This window comes from Xiphophorus couchianus, chromosome 5 (assembly GCF_001444195.1).
Source record: "Xiphophorus couchianus chromosome 5, X_couchianus-1.0, whole genome shotgun sequence".
Classification (NCBI taxonomy): domain Eukaryota; kingdom Metazoa; phylum Chordata; class Actinopteri; order Cyprinodontiformes; family Poeciliidae; genus Xiphophorus; species Xiphophorus couchianus.
In genome coordinates, this window is record NC_040232.1 from 11,909,128 (window position 1) to 11,926,416 (window position 17,289).

General features: G+C 37.8%; 3 protein-coding genes across 4 annotated transcripts; 2 read left to right on the forward strand and 1 right to left on the reverse strand.

The window, feature by feature from the left end:
* Positions 1-121: 121 nt before the first annotated feature.
* On the forward strand, positions 122-2,645 carry rhbdd2 (rhomboid domain containing 2). Its single transcript, XM_028018115.1, has one exon. It carries the CDS (start codon positions 589-591, stop codon positions 1,558-1,560), a length of 972 nt encoding a protein of 323 aa, XP_027873916.1. The 5' UTR covers positions 122-588; the 3' UTR covers positions 1,561-2,645.
* On the reverse strand, positions 2,640-5,229 carry LOC114144890 (OCIA domain-containing protein 1). Of its 2 annotated transcripts, none has more exons than XM_028018117.1 (8): positions 5,032-5,229; positions 4,459-4,543; positions 4,311-4,364; positions 4,173-4,220; positions 3,859-3,988; positions 3,571-3,743; positions 2,950-3,114; positions 2,640-2,831 (listed from the first exon to the last, which is right to left on the reverse strand). In XM_028018117.1, the coding sequence occupies exons 1-8, from the start codon at positions 5,080-5,082 to the stop codon at positions 2,794-2,796; spliced, it is 744 nt and encodes a 247-aa protein (XP_027873918.1). In that variant the 5' UTR covers positions 5,083-5,229; the 3' UTR covers positions 2,640-2,793. The 2 variants fall into 2 exon arrangements, with proteins under 2 accessions (XP_027873918.1, XP_027873917.1); XM_028018116.1 differs by having other exon boundaries at positions 4,459-4,546; positions 5,032-5,228.
* Positions 5,230-7,112: 1,883 nt separating this feature from the next.
* On the forward strand, positions 7,113-17,178 carry slc34a2a (solute carrier family 34 member 2a). Its single transcript, XM_028016399.1, has 13 exons — positions 7,113-7,247; positions 7,986-8,049; positions 8,163-8,267; positions 10,615-10,743; positions 10,937-11,080; positions 11,186-11,297; positions 11,965-12,157; positions 12,521-12,616; positions 12,709-12,829; positions 14,311-14,478; positions 14,582-14,698; positions 14,793-14,917; positions 15,406-17,178. The coding sequence occupies exons 1-13, from the start codon at positions 7,224-7,226 to the stop codon at positions 15,970-15,972; spliced, it is 1,965 nt and encodes a 654-aa protein (XP_027872200.1). The 5' UTR covers positions 7,113-7,223; the 3' UTR covers positions 15,973-17,178.
* Positions 17,179-17,289: the final 111 nt, after the last annotated feature.

Here is a 17,289-nt window from a genome sequence, read left to right on the forward strand (position 1 = left end):
GAACTAACTGGCTAACTAGCTTACTAACGAAATAGAAAAACGGACAGATTATTTTATATATATATATATACACATAAAATCCAGAAATAGACAGAATATTTAGCATAAATAAAAAATATAAGAAATTATTTCTGCAGGGTTTTTTTTTACAATTTTACAAAAGGTAAAATTGATCTTTGCTTCCTATAAATTTTCTTTTTTATCGGTATCTTTGTTTTGGATATTACCAGCATTCTGTCTCAATGGAGGCTGAAGATGAAGGACTCATCGCAAGATTTTATTGTGAAAGTTACTAAGGAATGCTATCTTACCTCCTGATTTTGAACTAGCCATTCAGGTTTGTTGGGTTTCCAGAGAGGATCGACTGAGCAAGAAGAAGGTAAAATAAATTTTCAACAGAGTAATAATGATGACTGTAAACTGATTATTAACCCACCAGACGCTTTTAAGTCAAAAGGAAACCCGATAATGTAAAAAATACACTTCCTGTTCCGGAAGTGTGAAGGCAGAGAAGTCATCTAACTCTGCTAAGCTTCTGCTTTTCTCTTATCCAGCGGGCTTCCTGCGCTGTTTTTTTTTTTTTCCGGGATGCAAACTAAAAACTTTAATGAGCTTTTCAGAGTGATGAAAGATGTCGCTCCTGTTGTCACCAGTGGAGCTCTCGTAGTGGCCCTTTTCTCCTGCGTTTTGTTTGGCATCCGAACCTACCTCAGCCTGCCTGAGGAGAGCCTCAGCATTGGAGCAACAGTTTTCCAAAGCGGCCACATCCACCGCCTCTTTCTGTTCCCCTTTCACCACCGAAGCCTCCCTCAGCTCCTGCTGAGCATCACTGCTCTGCTGTTTCTGACTGGCAGTGTGGAGAAAGGCTTCGGCACGGTTCGCTTCCTGTTCATCTTCCTCCTGCTCGCCTCCACTACTGGTGTGATTTACAGTTTCTTGGATCTTCTGCAGGATGCCAGCCAGCACACAGAGGGTCTGCTCCCAGTGGTCTTGGCCTGTGTGGCTCTGACCACCTTACACACTAAGATGACCAAAGGTTTTCTCTGTGGGGTCAGTTTTCCTGCAGTTGCCCTCCCCTGGGTGCTCCTCATCATCTGCACGGCCCTCATCCCTGGCAGTGTGCTTCTCTGCAATGTTATTGCCATACTGATCGGCTGGGTGCATGGCAAAGGCTGGCTGTCTCCTGTGGACATGTCTGAGTCCAGGGCTGCAGTTCTGGAGAAGACTCTGCTGTTTAAGTTGCTGAGGAGCATCAGCGGTGTCATGTTCATCCCTGCGTCCTCGCAGGAGAGGAGGAAGACCCTGCTTCCACAAATAAATCCCACTCCTGGATCGTACCCGGTTCAAGCTTATGCACCGCTGCCCAGCACTACCACCACTCACACCCCAGCTACAATCTATGAGGGCTGGCCACACTCAGCCAGCTTGACACCACCTCAACATCCTCATGGACACATTTCATCAAACAGCGTTGGACACAATCATGGACATTTCTCAGATCAAATTGTGGGACATAGTTGTAACCATGGCCACAGTCATAGTCATGGACCTAAGCAGTAGTTGTGTTTTTTTTTTTTATTTGATTGCTTAACGAGTCCTCTCACTTCTTTGTGTTTCATTCTTAGATGTTACAGCATCCAAAGTGAAGGACTTGGTAAATGCGGTTATGATTTTAATATTTTATGCCTTTTTTAAATGTGGCGTTTCTTTGTAAAAAAAAAAAAAATGTTTTTGTTTGTTTTATAACTTTTTATACTTCGAGTAATAAATGTATATTTCAAAAGGCCTCTAGTAGTAAATGTGATCAGATAGCTAATTAAAAGTATTAGGCTGTAATTACTCACAGCAACAGGGCAGTTAAATTTATCAAGGTTTTAAAATGTCATGGTTTCAAAACCACTAAAATTATCCATGAAAATAAAATAAAATCTTTTTAGGGAAATACAAGAGAAAGTGTCAGTGACCAGACCTATGGGTGGGCAATATGGAATTTCATCATGATATTTTGTGATACTACTGTGAAAATAATGATTAAAAAAAACTACATTTTTAGGTCACTATACCGCAGTGACTGCATGGCGCAGCATAGCAGCACAAACACATACTTTTCTTTGAAATAGGCTTCTTTAGAATTCCACTTAACGAAGTGAGATGCACATAGTAGCTCCATTTACCTATATGTTTGAAATTACTGATACTTATTGACACTCTTGTGGAAAAAAACTGAAAAAATAGTAAAATCAACATGTACTGTAGATCAGTTTTTTAACAAAATTAAAACTTGTGAAAAATACATTTTATTAGCACTGTATTAAAAGTATAGCTGGTAAGCTGCTGTTTTCAAACAGCTGAAAATCATTCGCAATGAAGTACCTACTTCTATTATTGTGGGACAAGTTTTTGCCTTTTACAATGCCTTCCAAAAGGAAATAAAAACTCCCAGAATTGTGAACTGTTCCTTGGTCTTCCTGATGCTGTTTATTCAGTGATGTTTTCCAACAAGCCTCTAAAACAGAACTGTTTGAGCTCCCCAAAAAAAACTTTAAAGGAAAGATTATTTGTCCTGTTTATCTAACGATGCATCTATTTTATATAATGTGATATTGTTTAATAAAATTAACTCAAATAAAAGCATCAAATTGGAATAAGTCATCGACCAGTTTGGTTTAATTCACACTGTCAATGTCACATTGATCACAAACTGAATCAAAAACAGGAAGAACTGGGAGCCCTACATCACACTGTTATCAATGATGTCAGAGCACAAGCACATCATCTGACCAATGGAAGGACTCATTCTTCCCATGTGTCTCCGTAGATGTTCTTCTTCCCTGAAACGTGAAAATGATAAGGTTTAGTCTTTTCCATCCAAACTATGCATGTCTATCTCTTTATTTTTCCCTCCGTTACTGTACTTTCTGCTACAACTTTCCAATCGTAGCCGCTCACCCTGTTTCTTGCTTCTCTCTGGGTCCTTCTCTGTGGGCGCTTTGAGCATGGCGTCAGCCTTCTGAGTGAGCGTCACCTCATAGTTCTCCCGGTTTTTGAGCCTCAGGTTCTCATAGAGGATTGATTTCTTCTGAGGTTCTCGGTCTTCCTCCAAATACGACTGTACTGAGGCGAACAGAGACAAAGAGATTTACATCATATAAACAATCAAAATTGAATTATGACTGATTGACAACTTTACTAATTGTGTAAAGTGATAATAGCTGTGCACCACATGCAGAAATTTTAGTGGTTGCTGTTAGGTGTTTGCCGTTTACTGGTATTGGATAGAACAAGATTTTAAAAAGTTACTGCTTAAAGAAAAAGAAAAAATTATTTTAATAAAAATAAAGATAGAGTTGTATTTAAAACGTAATCAATTACGAATCTAATGATGGCACTTGACTTAATGTAATGTTTTGATTGTTGATTCTATGTTGCATGACTTTGTGTTTTTATTTGAAATACCTTGCTGCTGAAATGTGCTATACAAATAAAATTTGATTAATTGAAGACGACTTGAGAAAGTGCCAAATTGTTCACCTCTTGTCTGAGGTGAACAGTGGCTCTTCTAATATGTACCTGGAGCACTGAAGTCATCTGCTTTGTCCATCTGACCAGGAGGGTCAGAGTTGAATCCGTAACCATGATCCTTGGTCTGGCTGGACGCTGCTCCGGGAGCATCTGGAGGCTGGAACATGGAGTCAAATGACGGGCTGTTTGGGTCGCTGAGCTCTGACTGAGGACCACTGGGGCTGTGAGGAGAAGCAAACAAACAAAAGCGGCTACTGAGGTTGTCGCTAGCAAAAATTGAGACAAAAACAGTCAGAGAATTTAAGGAGGCCATCGCCTGCTGTGTGTCCGACTCACAAATGCGGCGGCATCCCTGCCCTCTGCCTAAGGATTTCTCCCAGAGGAGAGTTCTCCAGCTTCTTTAACTTTTCCTGGCACGTTTTCATGTATGACAATTTCCCAGCCATGTAGCCACAAAAGCCAGCAACTGGAAGATGAAGCATACGCAGAGGCTTATTTGTACGGAAACAAAAAAACATGTTTTTTTTGGAAAACACTGAAAACTTTCAGTACTTTCTACTTTCAACAGTCAGACAATTCAACATTTCCACCCCGATAATGTCAGCCAACATGTTAAGGTTATCACTCAGACATAAGAAGCGTTAACTTACAGGCCACTTTAGGTAAAGATCCGAACCTCGGAGACGGAGACAGAGTTCCTACAAACGTTTACAGATCCATGTAACGTTTAGGTTCAACTGACGTGACATTGACATATGAATGTGATTTCACGGTGGGATGCAAATTACCTCTGGCAACCAGGGCTTGCGTGATCGCTATGCTGACCACAGAGAAGGGCACCGCTGTGAAAGAAAGGCAAATATTATTGTAAAAGTTCATGTGGGCAAAAAGCAGCTGAAGACCTTGAAAAGATTTTGATTTCTTATTTAAACTTACATCTGTATAAGAAGCTCTCACGGTTGCACTCTTTCAATACTCTCTTCTCCTCCTCTGTGGGGATGTAGTCTACACCCAGTGGCGCCTGCTGATGGTTGCATGAATGTTAAATTAGAGGCAATGAACCCTAGCCACTTTGTGTGGTGGAAAAAGTAGCAACACAAATCAACCAAAACAAACCATGCACACTGCAAAACAAGGTGGAAACATGTATTTTACCCCCAAAGTGAGGATTGAGATTCTGGTCAGTTTTGATGCAAAGACAGATGAAACTATATGCAGGGGCATCCTGATAGGCAGCTTCTTCATGCTCTTCTTCTTCAGGGTCAATTTAATTTCTACAATAAACTTAATCTTCTCAGGACACTTTCAACGAGGAGAATTCCCCACGTTGGATAATATGATATTAAATGAGCCCGTTCTGTTAAACTGCTCCAGATATTATCAGCACACTGCTGCAGCCTCAGACTGATGAGATTAAAAACAGCGTGGAGAGAGGGCTGTTTGTGTCCAAAGTCAACGCAAGCCAAAGTTAGCCATCAGGCTAACTGCTTAGATAAAGTGTGCGTTTACCTGCGTTGTGCGCTGCTGCTCCTCTGTAAACCCTGGATGGCTAGAAGACATGTTGACGGAACGGGAAGCACTTCTTGGCTCTTCAAAGCATGTGTTTTAACAAAGTAGAAACCACACAACAGCCAGACTTCTTTAGTGTTTGGTACAATGTCATTGCGCCTGCAACGCTCATATAACCCGGAAGTAGAAACACAACTAGGCTTTATCTAATCGGTTCAACTAGGAAAAGGGTCACTATTGTTCCTTGATAATGAAAAATAATTCAGATACATGGACAAAATAACAATGAAATTTCCGATGCATCTTATTAAACAAGTTTCCAGTTGTATCTTATTTTGAAAGTTAAACATACATCGTCAGTTAGCGCCCTCTGATGGTTGTGAACACACTGCAACTACATTTCAAAACTACTTAGGAAAAAGTCAAAACTGCCGTGGGTTGAGATTTGGGAGGTTTGGAGTCAAACCAACTCTGAACCATTTTTAGCTTTGTGGCAGGGTGAGTCATCCCAATCAAAGAGGCTACAACCATCAGGGGATACAATTTACACAAAACGACGCAAAAACTAAAATTATTCTACAGTTTTATGTCCCATATCTATAGATATTGAACATAAGGGTTCACACCAAAAGGCATGGAGTGTGATTGCTTTCCTACAAGGTGTAATAGTAGTACTTGGGCCCTAGATGATGCTCTTGGACTTGCAAAGTAACGCTAATGACTACACTTGGGCTGTTTTCTGTATAGACTTGCATAAAAAAAAACTCTTTAAACTTTTCAGATTTTACAAGACATAACAAAAAATGAAAAAGTAGGGTAACCAAATGAGAGAAGTTGATTTAAATTTAAATTATGCTGTGTGAGGCAATATATATTTTACATATCATCTTCTCTGTCCAGTTGTGTCTGACAGACAGGTTCATCATTGCTCTCTGTTAGACTAGTCCCAGGGGGGTATCTGGGATAATGTGTGTTGACATTAGTCTCACTGGGTCACAGAGGGGTCAGCTGGGAAAACCATTCTGTCAGTTGCGTATACTGGTAAGATTGTGCTTTGTGAGATATGCTGGGACAAAACTGTGTAGAAAAGGGGAATTTATTCTAGGTTTTATCCCTCATTTATAGCTTAGATTGATGTACTAATAAAAATCAAATTCAGTCGATTTCAGTCTCAAAAGGAGAAACATCCCTCAAAAGATTTGCAAACCAATGCTTCACTCCAGCTCCTCTTTATGTTGGCCCATCATATAAAATCTCATTAAAGTGAATATCATTTGTGGTAATAACACGATGAAATGTGGAGAAATAAGAAGAAGCATTTTTAGCATGGTGCACCAAACAAATAAGGAACTCAAAGTATATTAGAACAGAGAGGTGTATATTCACGAGGTGTTGTGAAACTAAAACAGCAATAGAAGGGGATTGTAGCCTGTCACTCACAACTATCGAAACATCCATGGAAAGACCAGTACATTAGCTTGACCTGAACTGACTCTAAGCTTCCATCAACTGGTTTGTAGGTCAACTGATGTCTGAAGTATTGACCAGTGGGTAACTATTGTTAAAAAAAAAAAAAATTATAGATTTTCACTCCTAAAATAGAACACTGACACGACCACAAACTCAAGTTGTACCATTTTGATTCAGGGCACATCCTGTACCCCTCCCGCAACCCAGCTATTCCCATGAGGTTGTGGATAAACCTTTGGGACCCAATCCTCTCCCGCAGTTAATCAAAGGGTCCACCAGCATTTTAATGCTGTACATGACAGAAAGGAATATTCATGGACGAGGAAAAAAAAGGGTTTTCTCAGAAAGGTCTGCGGAACGTCACTTCTTCACACAGGACAAAAGAAGAACTAGTTATAGATTCTGGGTGTAAAATCTGCAAAGCATTTCGGGTGAGCTGAAGTTTACCAGCAGCAGGTGTAGAGGTGCAGGAAGACCACATCAGCTCCAGGCTTATGGCCGGGTACAATGTGAGCAGTGGATTGCGACAGAGCAGGAAGAGATGTTACACCAGTGACAGGTAAGGTTAATCAAAGTTTAAGAGGTGTGTTCAGATTATCTAATAGACGATAGTGTTCCAGGAGGAATGTGAGGGCAATCATCACATCTTCTTCTGATGCCTCATTTGTAAAGAGGCAGCATTTCTAAACGTGCAGTGCAGGTGAAATTGCCACCAAAGAAGCATGGATTCCCTCGGCGTGCCACAGGTGAGCAGAGAAAATTTTTATCTTCCATCACAAGAACAGGGCACAAGAAACAAAACATGCAATATCTACGTAATAAAAAAAAACATTTTAGAAATTAAGCTGGTATATATGGAATTAAAATATGTTCCTAATGCATAAGGCATCTTAGATTACTAATATTACTAACGTTGTCTGGACATTGGATTAAATTTGGGCAAATTACCAATGGAAAGCTCATAATGAGCACATCAAACATTTATTTAATGTTACATTAAATGAATAAAATATTTATTTAATGAAGTTAAATTCGTGGAGAAACTTAATGGGAATAAATGTATTTATCAGAAAATTAATAGGAGATAGAGGATGTCTGTTATCAAAGAATTAATTCATAAAGACTAAGTTTATTCAGTGGTAAATCTTTTGTTTATGCATTTATTTGTGTGAATGGAATTTTACTGTAACCGCAGCATGTGACTACAAGATCAATAACATGGCATGTGATCAGCTGTGTGTGTCTGTATGTCGGAGGGGCCATTTCTTTTTTAATTTATTTTGTTTTGGAGGGGTAGCTACATCTGCAGAGTTTACCTACAGATGTCATACTGTGGGTAGAAAATATGTTTATGTGTCATAAAAACCCTCATACCACTGGCTGCATATGGTAAAAATGTTTTTTTGAACATTAAGATACAGCAAACAGAATTTTGCATATGCAATATATCTCAAGCATGATCTGTGTATTATTTTCTTCTTCAGTCAACTGACACACAGAACAACACTAAGGACAACCAAGATGAGAAATATGAAAAGAAAACTAAAGGTTACATTTTTCATTTTTTTTATGACAGTAATCATCAATAGAATCATGTAAAACAGTGATTTCTAAAGATAGGAATGGTTCATTCATTTAATCTGGACTCTTACATGTTTCAGATGTCAAAGCGAGCCCTGCACACTCTACTCTGGCTTTGGTGGAGCAGGACTCAGAGGACCCTTGGGATCTTCCTGAGCTGAAAGACACAGGGACCCCATGGTCAGGTAAGGATGATTGATATAGTTACATATTTACATACCTGTCTTCAATGTTTGGTAAAATTGCCTTTTAAACTGTATGAATTGGGGCAATTGGTTTTTGGTTTTCATACATAAACCTCTCACAATAGTTTGCTTGAATTTTGGCCCATTTCTCCCAACAGAACTGATGGAAATGAATCAGGTTTGCACAACAAACCTGATTCATTTAGCTAAGAAGAGATGGCTTCTTCTGAGCTAAATTAGTTGTAGGTTTACAGTCACTGTTTGTTTTGTAGACCCATTTGTACTTTAACTTCCCGGATGATGTTTTCTAATGTTTGTTCAATATTTCCACATGTTGTTTTTTCCTCATGATGCTTGATGATCACCAGTTCCTCCTGCACTAAAACACCCAAACAACATTTGTATTGTATTTTACTTATTTGTAAAAGGACAATACATATTAATGAACACAATGTAAATATGTCAGATGGTAGACTGGGCTAATTTCCATCACCAGTGCGTTGGCTGGGAAAGCCGGCCACACACAAATAAACATTATGCAGTAACAAAAACAACTCAGTGAAATAACTGAATTTCACTGACATGGTGCTTCCACTTCTGTTCTTCACAGCTAGGATGAAATTTGCAGAGTTCCAAACTCCCTGTTCTGTTAGTCCAATTATAACAATGGTCATTATAGCCAAAGACTTCAGTTTTAGATTCATCAGATTGCAGGACAACAATTGTGTCATTCATTATGTCATTGTGCATTTTCAAACTGTAATATGGCTTTTTGTGTTACTTTTGGGGTGATGAGTTGTGCCTCTCTGAGTATCTGAGTGGCATCTCTCAGCCAGTGTCAGTAAATTGTTTAATTGATGGTGCAGAGTCTCTCTTATTAGCAGCTTCAGTCAGTATCTTCACAAGGTTCTTTGCTTTTAATAAATATAGGACCAAAACACGTTTATAATTGAAAACCAGAACCAGAGGTAGCTAATTACTTTTTCTCAGTTGAAGTATAGATCATCTTACGAGTAACTTCACTCAAAAGAGAACTAACCAAAAAAACTGCACCAGATTCAGACACAAAGCTGGAGTTCATGTTCAAGTGAGAATTGTTGTTTGAACGCAGCTTTTGTTGTTCTGATGTTAGTTCCTACCCGCTGAGCCTCCTGAGACATATAAAAGTGAAAAAAAATATACTACATATTATCAGTGGAAGTATTATTCTAATACCTGCTGTATTAGTTAATTACATTTTACATTGAAGCTAAAATTCTTGGAAAAGTATTTCTTCTGCCATAATTTTCTATTTTGTAATTATGTTATTTATTTGGATTGATTTTTTTTATTTTAATCTTTAAATGACCAAACTTTGCACATAACTTTATAAATTATGTTTAAATATAAAATCGGATGTTCTGATCAGCTACTCAGTACTCATGTAGCCTTTTTTCCAAATACTTTTTACTCTAAGTTCTTGGATGGATAGTTCTTAATTTTACTTAACTAAAACTATATTGAAGTAAAGTCACTAATCTAATCAGAACCCATCTCCTTCCTGAACAGGATGAGTGATAGATGACCCGTGGTGTTAATAATTGTTTAAACAGACAAACGTGGCACTGTCATGCATATGGAAATAGTACATCGCCAATACCACAAGCTCAAAATACATTCTCGATTATATTTTCTATTAATAGGCTTCAATTCTCTTGACCTTTTTTTATCATTTATGTCAGTACCTGACTCACTTTATTAATATTTGAAACACCTTATAAACTACTAGCAGACATTAGGTGTTGATTGAGGAACTCTTTCAATCGAACTTGTGGTGAACAAAGTCCAACAAGTTGTTCTAGTTTCAGTTGCTTTATATACCAACCTTGAACACATAGAATAATCTATTTCTATGTGCATTAAACAACACCATACAGAGTCATTAACTATTAGATAATCAATTCCAAGAAATTAAGACTCAACAGTCAAATGGCACTGAAGACAATAGAATTATAATACAAAAGGAGCAGAAAGTACAGACATTTTTACACTAACACTTAGAGAGCAATAAATTGATCTTTGACCTAATTCTTTCTGAAAGCATGGGTGTAATAAATTATATTATCATGGTAATAATGGGAAAAACTGCTGAGTGGGAGTCAAAAATATTGCTGATGGGATGCTAAAGTTAAGATAAAGGCACCGTCAAGATTGTGTCTGTCATCAACATTTCTGTTGCCAATTTTGTGCATAGTCATTAAAACTGAAATAAAATATTGATTTTTTTCTAACACCAGAAAAAAAAGAGTGTTTAACCAGATTATTCTGTCACTTTTCACGACTTTGCCCATATATTCATTTGTTTCAGAGCTGGATACCAAGGGTAAAGTGCTGAGAGTGCTGGTTTCAGTGATGAAGTTCATCATCCTGCTGGGCCTCCTTTACGTGTTTATCTGCTCCCTCGACATCCTCAGCTCAGCCTTCCAGCTGGTTGGAGGTAAATGCATTTTTTAACTTAGAACTTGCAAAAAGTAGTGCAAAAAAGGTCTTTGTTGTACAATAAATGTAATTCAGTCATAAATTCTGTTTTTCTAATAATTTCTTCACATCAAAATGACAGACCAGCATCCATTTGTATTTAGCACATTTATAAAATAGGTATGAGATGGTCCCTTGTTCATCTTGTCCAGGCAGAGCAGCAGGCGATATCTTTCAGGAGAACTCCATTTTGTCTAACCCTCTGGCTGGTTTGGTCATTGGCGTTCTTGTCACCCTGCTCGTCCAAAGCTCATCCACCTCCTCCTCTATAGTTGTCAGCATGGTCTCCTCAGGCAGTGAGTATGAACCTCTTTAAACAACCGCAGCACATAGCTGAGGGGTTAAAAGAACACATGGATAGATGATGGTACGGTTTGATCTGGATCTGTGTTCTCTGACAGTACTCACAGTCCAGGTGGCTGTTCCCATCATCATGGGCACCAACATCGGCACTTCTGTTACAAACACCCTGGTCGCCATGACGCAGGCTGCTGACCGCAATACGTTTCGCAGGTAATACTTTGACTATTTTTCTTTTATACAGAGGGATGTAAACTACTGAAAAAAATAGCAAACACTTTAGACTTAGCTAACCACGAGGATGTTTGATTTTTTTTTTTCTTTAGCAGTCACAAAACATGTAAGGGTCACAGTGAGGAAGACCTTTTTTCAAATATAAATAGCAAATTGGATAACAGAGAATGCACACAGTGCCTTGCAGAAGTGTACAAACCCCACTGAACTGTTAGTCACAATACAACCACAAAAATGTTGTAAGTATTTCATAGGTCAAGTGGTGCATAAGTGGTGCATAATTATGATGTGGGAAAAATCTTATTGCCTTGCTCTGGCTGTAAGTACAGCTGCAAGTCTTGTTGGACCTGTGAATCTACTAGATTTTGACATGTTTGTGCTTGTATGGTGAAAAGCTGTATAAGTGCAAGACAAGCTGCATTAGTTAGGAATTTTCATCATTTTTAACCTCAGTTGAAGAGCAACGAATCAGTACATATGGAAAACTCAAACCTCTACTTGATCAAATGTCTTATTAGCAACAAAAATAATCAAATACATATATAACTGATACAAATGTCCATGCTGAGCTATTATAATAATTTCAGTTGTATTGCTTGGAGGCTATAATGTTGAAGTCTAATATTTCTTCTGTCCATGCACTCAGGGCTTTTGCGGGGGCTACCGTGCACGACTTCTTTAACTGGCTCTCTGTTCTGGTGCTGCTGCCTCTGGAAGTGGCCAGCGGTTATTTGTACCGTGTGACCGAGCTCATCGTCAACTCCTTTCAGATCGAGAGCGGAGAGGCGCCAGACCTGTTGAACGTTATCACTGATGTCCTCACAGAGGCCATCATACAGGTGACATGCCATGAATGTTATCTTAATTATTAGGCCTAAGATGCGTTTCTCCTTGTGTAAGCCGTCAAAAGATAAGTGTTGGAGATCAGCATTGCATTTGGATGGCTCTTCTGCTATTGTTTATCTGTGTTTTTATTCATATTTCCTTTAAACAGTGCCCTCTTTTTGAAATACAAAAATGTCACAGTGAGATACATTTCGAGGAAGATACTTAATAATACCCAATAATACTCCATAATCTGCAGTTTAAGGCTGGTAGTCCCTGTGATGTTGTTGTCATGTTCCCATCTTTATCTGGATGATAAGAGACAGTTGTAAAGTGCTTTTATCTTTGAACTGCTTGCTTATTTTCTTCTGATTCAGCTGGATCAATCTGTCTTAGATGGACTTGCCACTGGAGACTCAGATGCCAGGAATAAAAGCATGATCAGGATATGGTGCCAAACTGCAAACGAAACTGTAAGACACACAATGAGCTGTGTCAAATTTGCTACAAATTTACAATCTCACGATGAAAGTTAATTACTGTCTAACTGTATTTTGTGTTTTAGGTCTTGCAGAACTTCACAGTTCCTGGTATACAGAACTGCACCTTTCCAACTCTCTGCTGGGTTGAGGGCAACTATACTGTAATAGTGAAAAACGTGTCTGTATTGTCCAACATAAAGAAATGTAAGACAAAGAAATTTTTCTTCTTTCACACTCATTTGAAAAAAGAAATCACAAAATGTATGGTGTAGTCAGTAATATAATGAAGGCATTGATACTCATGAATCTTGAAACTTTTTACATTTTGTCACATCACAACCACATTATACAACCAGATGTATAATAAACCTTTGAGCCATTCACTGTGCTTCTACTGAGACTGCAGTGCAGATAGACTGCATCTCTTTATCAATTAGGTACTACTTGAATTCAATTGTTTGCACAACATTTAAATTATAGATATCTGAGAAAAGAGGGCTGCACAAATATCTTTTGTTCAGACATTGGTTATGCCTGCTTTTGCTACTTTGTTATTGTTACTTTTGGGCATCTCCCTTCATGGTGTTGCTGCACCACAGCTGCGTGCACACAGACTTGGCAGATGCTTACTGCCAAATGGGATAGGCAAGGCACGAGAGTCGAACTAGGAACCTCCACCTTCTCTACCACCGAGCCAATGTTTATACTGCTTTATCCATTTTAAAAAATCCAACCAAAACTTTAATCAGTTTTATACCTTCTACTAATAAGATATAATTAATTTGAGAAATTGACAAGAGTTTTTAAAAATGTATTCTTATTTGTTTTTCTTAAATGAGTTTTACCAAAAACTTACCAAACCATGACATTGAAACATGAAAATATACCTAACCATCATTTTTGTGTGCCTTCTGACCCCTGATCTCCAGCTAAGTCAAACATTCCTGTAAATCTTTTAAACTGGTCTTGATCAATAGTTTTCTAAACTCTCTGAAGTTTCCTCAAGTATTTTTTTTTTTGGCTGCCTTTTCTTGTTTTTATCTCCACTTTTGGCACCTGACTATAACATACTGTGCAGTATTTGCCTAAAATGAGAAAACTGGAGCCTATTTAGAGTATAAAAACAACAGTACACATCAGCAATGACCAGTAATATGACATTACAGCTGCTGCATCCTTTTCATGTTCATTTACTGTATAAGATAAGATAAGATGTTCTTTATTAATCCCAGTATTGGGCAATTATTGGGCAGCATGACATTGTTAACAGATAACATACTCAACATAGATAAAAATAAAATATAGATTTCAATACAATAAAATGGTGTCATCGAAAATGAGATTATGTTTTTACAGTATGCTATATCCAATTTTACTGAGCTGGTGAAAGCTGATGATAGCTGTGTATCGAAATCCCAGTAGGTCACCAGTTTCTACCTTGCTCAAAATCCCCTAAATGCCATTTCCTCCCCAGTATGAAGTTTAAATCTTGTCATGATCTTTACATCTTTACAACTTATAATGTTTCAATGCATTCAACTACTGCCAGGTGATTGATTGAGTACTTTTGTTATAAGCAATTTAAAAGGTGTCTTTGATGCATCATCACAAAAGAGCAGAATGATGTACATGATGATGTAAATCCTCAAAACCATCACCTTCATGTTATATGTGTGTTTTTGCAGGTAATCACCTCTTTGTGAATGTGAACCTGTCTGATCTGGCTGTGGGTCTCATCCTGCTGGCTCTCTCTCTGCTGGTTCTCTGTTCCTGTCTGGTCTGCATTGTGAAGTTGCTTAACTCCATGCTGAAGGGACAAGTGGCTTCAGTCATCAAAAAAATCCTCAACACCGGTGAGCAACTTCACACTCTGGAGATCCAGTCAGCTGAATAACATGAATAAGTTGGCAAAAAGTATTAATATATGCACGCGCATGCATGTGTATGTGTGCACAGATTTCCCGTTTCCGTTTGGCTGGGTAACCGGTTACATCGCCATCGTAGTCGGAGCTGGAATGACTTTCATTGTGCAGAGCAGTTCAGTGTTCACATCAGCCATCACTCCTCTTGTTGGTGAGAACATTCAACGTATAAAATAAGTGGACATTAGAAGTGGTATTTAACAATTTGTTTGATTCTAATTAATTGATAATTATTGGTGAAATAGGTATTGGTGTCATCAGCATAGAGAGGGCATATCCACTGTCTTTGGGCTCAAACATTGGCACCACCACCACAGCCATTCTGGCAGCCATGGCTAGTCCTGGAGACAGACTGGCGAATGCTCTACAGGTCAGTAAACCAGCCACAAAATAACTGGTAATGGTCACTATGTGACACACTTTTATTATACTGTATATATTTTTTACTTGCTTGGTGTAGCGTTGAACACAACTGTTTCTTCTTTTTCTGGAGATATAGTCATTTTAAAAAATGTAGCTAATACCATTTGACTGATTTATTTTATAAATCTAATTGAATTAATATGAAAAACATTTAAGTCAAATAAAAATTTCAAAAGAGGATGACAAAAGAAGAAATTTATTGATTTTCTATATTACAAAATGTTATAAAAACAGACATTTCATATTTGCCTCACACAAATGAACTAATTGGAATTACTGCTTTAACAATTGATGGCTGTAAAATACAGAAATCACTGGATGTAAGGGACCATTCCATCAGGCAGATATAACCTGAATGTGCGTAGAAAGAATGTAGCTTTTTTATTTGTAAGTAAAATAAATTAAATGAATAAAATGTTTCAATTATTTGTCTAGATTGCCCTTGTCCACTTCCTGTTCAACATCTCTGGAATCATTTTGTGGTATCCAATTCCCTTCACTCGTGTCCCCATCCGGATGGCTAAAAGTCTTGGAAACATCACCGCCAGCTACCGCTGGTTTGCTGCAGTGTACATCATCCTCTGTTTCTTCGTGTTACCCCTCTTAGTATTCAGCCTGTCACTGGCCGGTTGGCAGGTCCTTGTGGGTGTGGGTGTACCTTTAGTTGTCCTGTTGATCATCGTGGTGGTGATCAACGTGCTGCAGAAAAGGAAACCTGGATGTCTGCCTGCGAGATTGCGATCCTGGGACTTCCTCCCTCTCTGGGCCCACTCCCTGGATCCCTGGGATAAAGTGGTTGTAGCATTCACAGCCAAATGCTGCTGCTGCTGCAAATGCTGCCAAGTTTCAAATGATGATCAGGAACATGAAGTACAAGAATCTGTAGAGCAGAACACAGAAATACACAAAGCAGTGTACGATAATCTAGTGATGGCTGTAGAGAAAGAAGTAGAAGATGAGATAAAGATAGAACTAAATATTTTAAAAGTAGCAAAACTTTGAGATGTAATATTTATTTTGTATGTGATTTTGTTTGTATGATTTGTAGAGGAACAGTGGTCATTGCACATGAACAAACAGAAATAAAAATATTTATATACATATAAGTGAAAAATAATAAGAAAAACAATAAACACTGTGACGTGTTGATGGTTGTGGTTCATCGAAGTAGTGAATTCATTAGGATTCCACTTTTGTTTTATTAGACAGATTGCAGATGCAATGCATCCCATGTCAGTCAGTATGCTACTCCGGTTATAACTTTTACCCGACTGATTTCACTTTTACGTTTTTGAAGTTCGGTTGTATGAAAACATACAACACGATGTGTCTTACTAGACACAGATCTGATCAATGTCATTTTGCAGAATCAGAGGTTTCCTGGGCTGATGTCAGGGAGAAGTCAGTGCCAAATGGGAATTTCTAACTTTTTTTGAAGAAACCGTTAGCCGTTGCAAATAATATTACATCAACTTATGCACCCCTGTCACTGACACTTTACTTGACGTCTGTAATTCTTTTTCAGAAAGGTTCCATGCAAAACAGGTCCTATAAGAGCAAGAATAATTGCAACAATAATTCCTGCATGCCCTTGCTTTGTGTTTAAAGGGAAGAGGCTTTAGACATCTTTTTCCACACCTGGAATTGCACACTTAGCTAATCTTTATTTATAATCAAAGTAGCTACATAAATCTAACCTATGTCTTAACATGCTGTTAAATTGTGAAATTTCCAAAATGTGCCATGAGCTTTTTCTATATGCAGGCTGTGCAATGTGTTAAACTGCAAAAACATGTGGAAAATACTAAATAGATAAATAAGTGTAAAGTTTTTCACATATCTGTTAGTTTTTTTGTATGTTTTTATATACTTTTATTTTACTGTGAATAGACAATAGACAGAGATCATTTACATATCATTGTAAGGTGTTAATAATTTAGCAATTGAAAAGATAGATTATTTTCTATTAACCCAATCTAACAATGCACAATTATTGTATTCAAAGAATATAGAAACTAAGTTTGGATGACTTTACATCTAATTAAACTTTTTATATGTTTATTATTTAATTTAAAGCCATGTATTGTGAACAATTGTATGAAATATTTATAAACCCAAAATAACGCTATATAAATGATTGATGGGGGAAGTTCAGTAACTGTCTTGCTGAAATCATCAGTTCATCATTAAAACATTTCCTGAACACTATGTATTGTTGACCCTGTATTTATTGCCCTCTTATCACAGTTATCTGCAGGTTTTTCCATGACAAAACAAAGTGGGTGTGGGCAATTAATATAGATAATTAACTCTTCAACA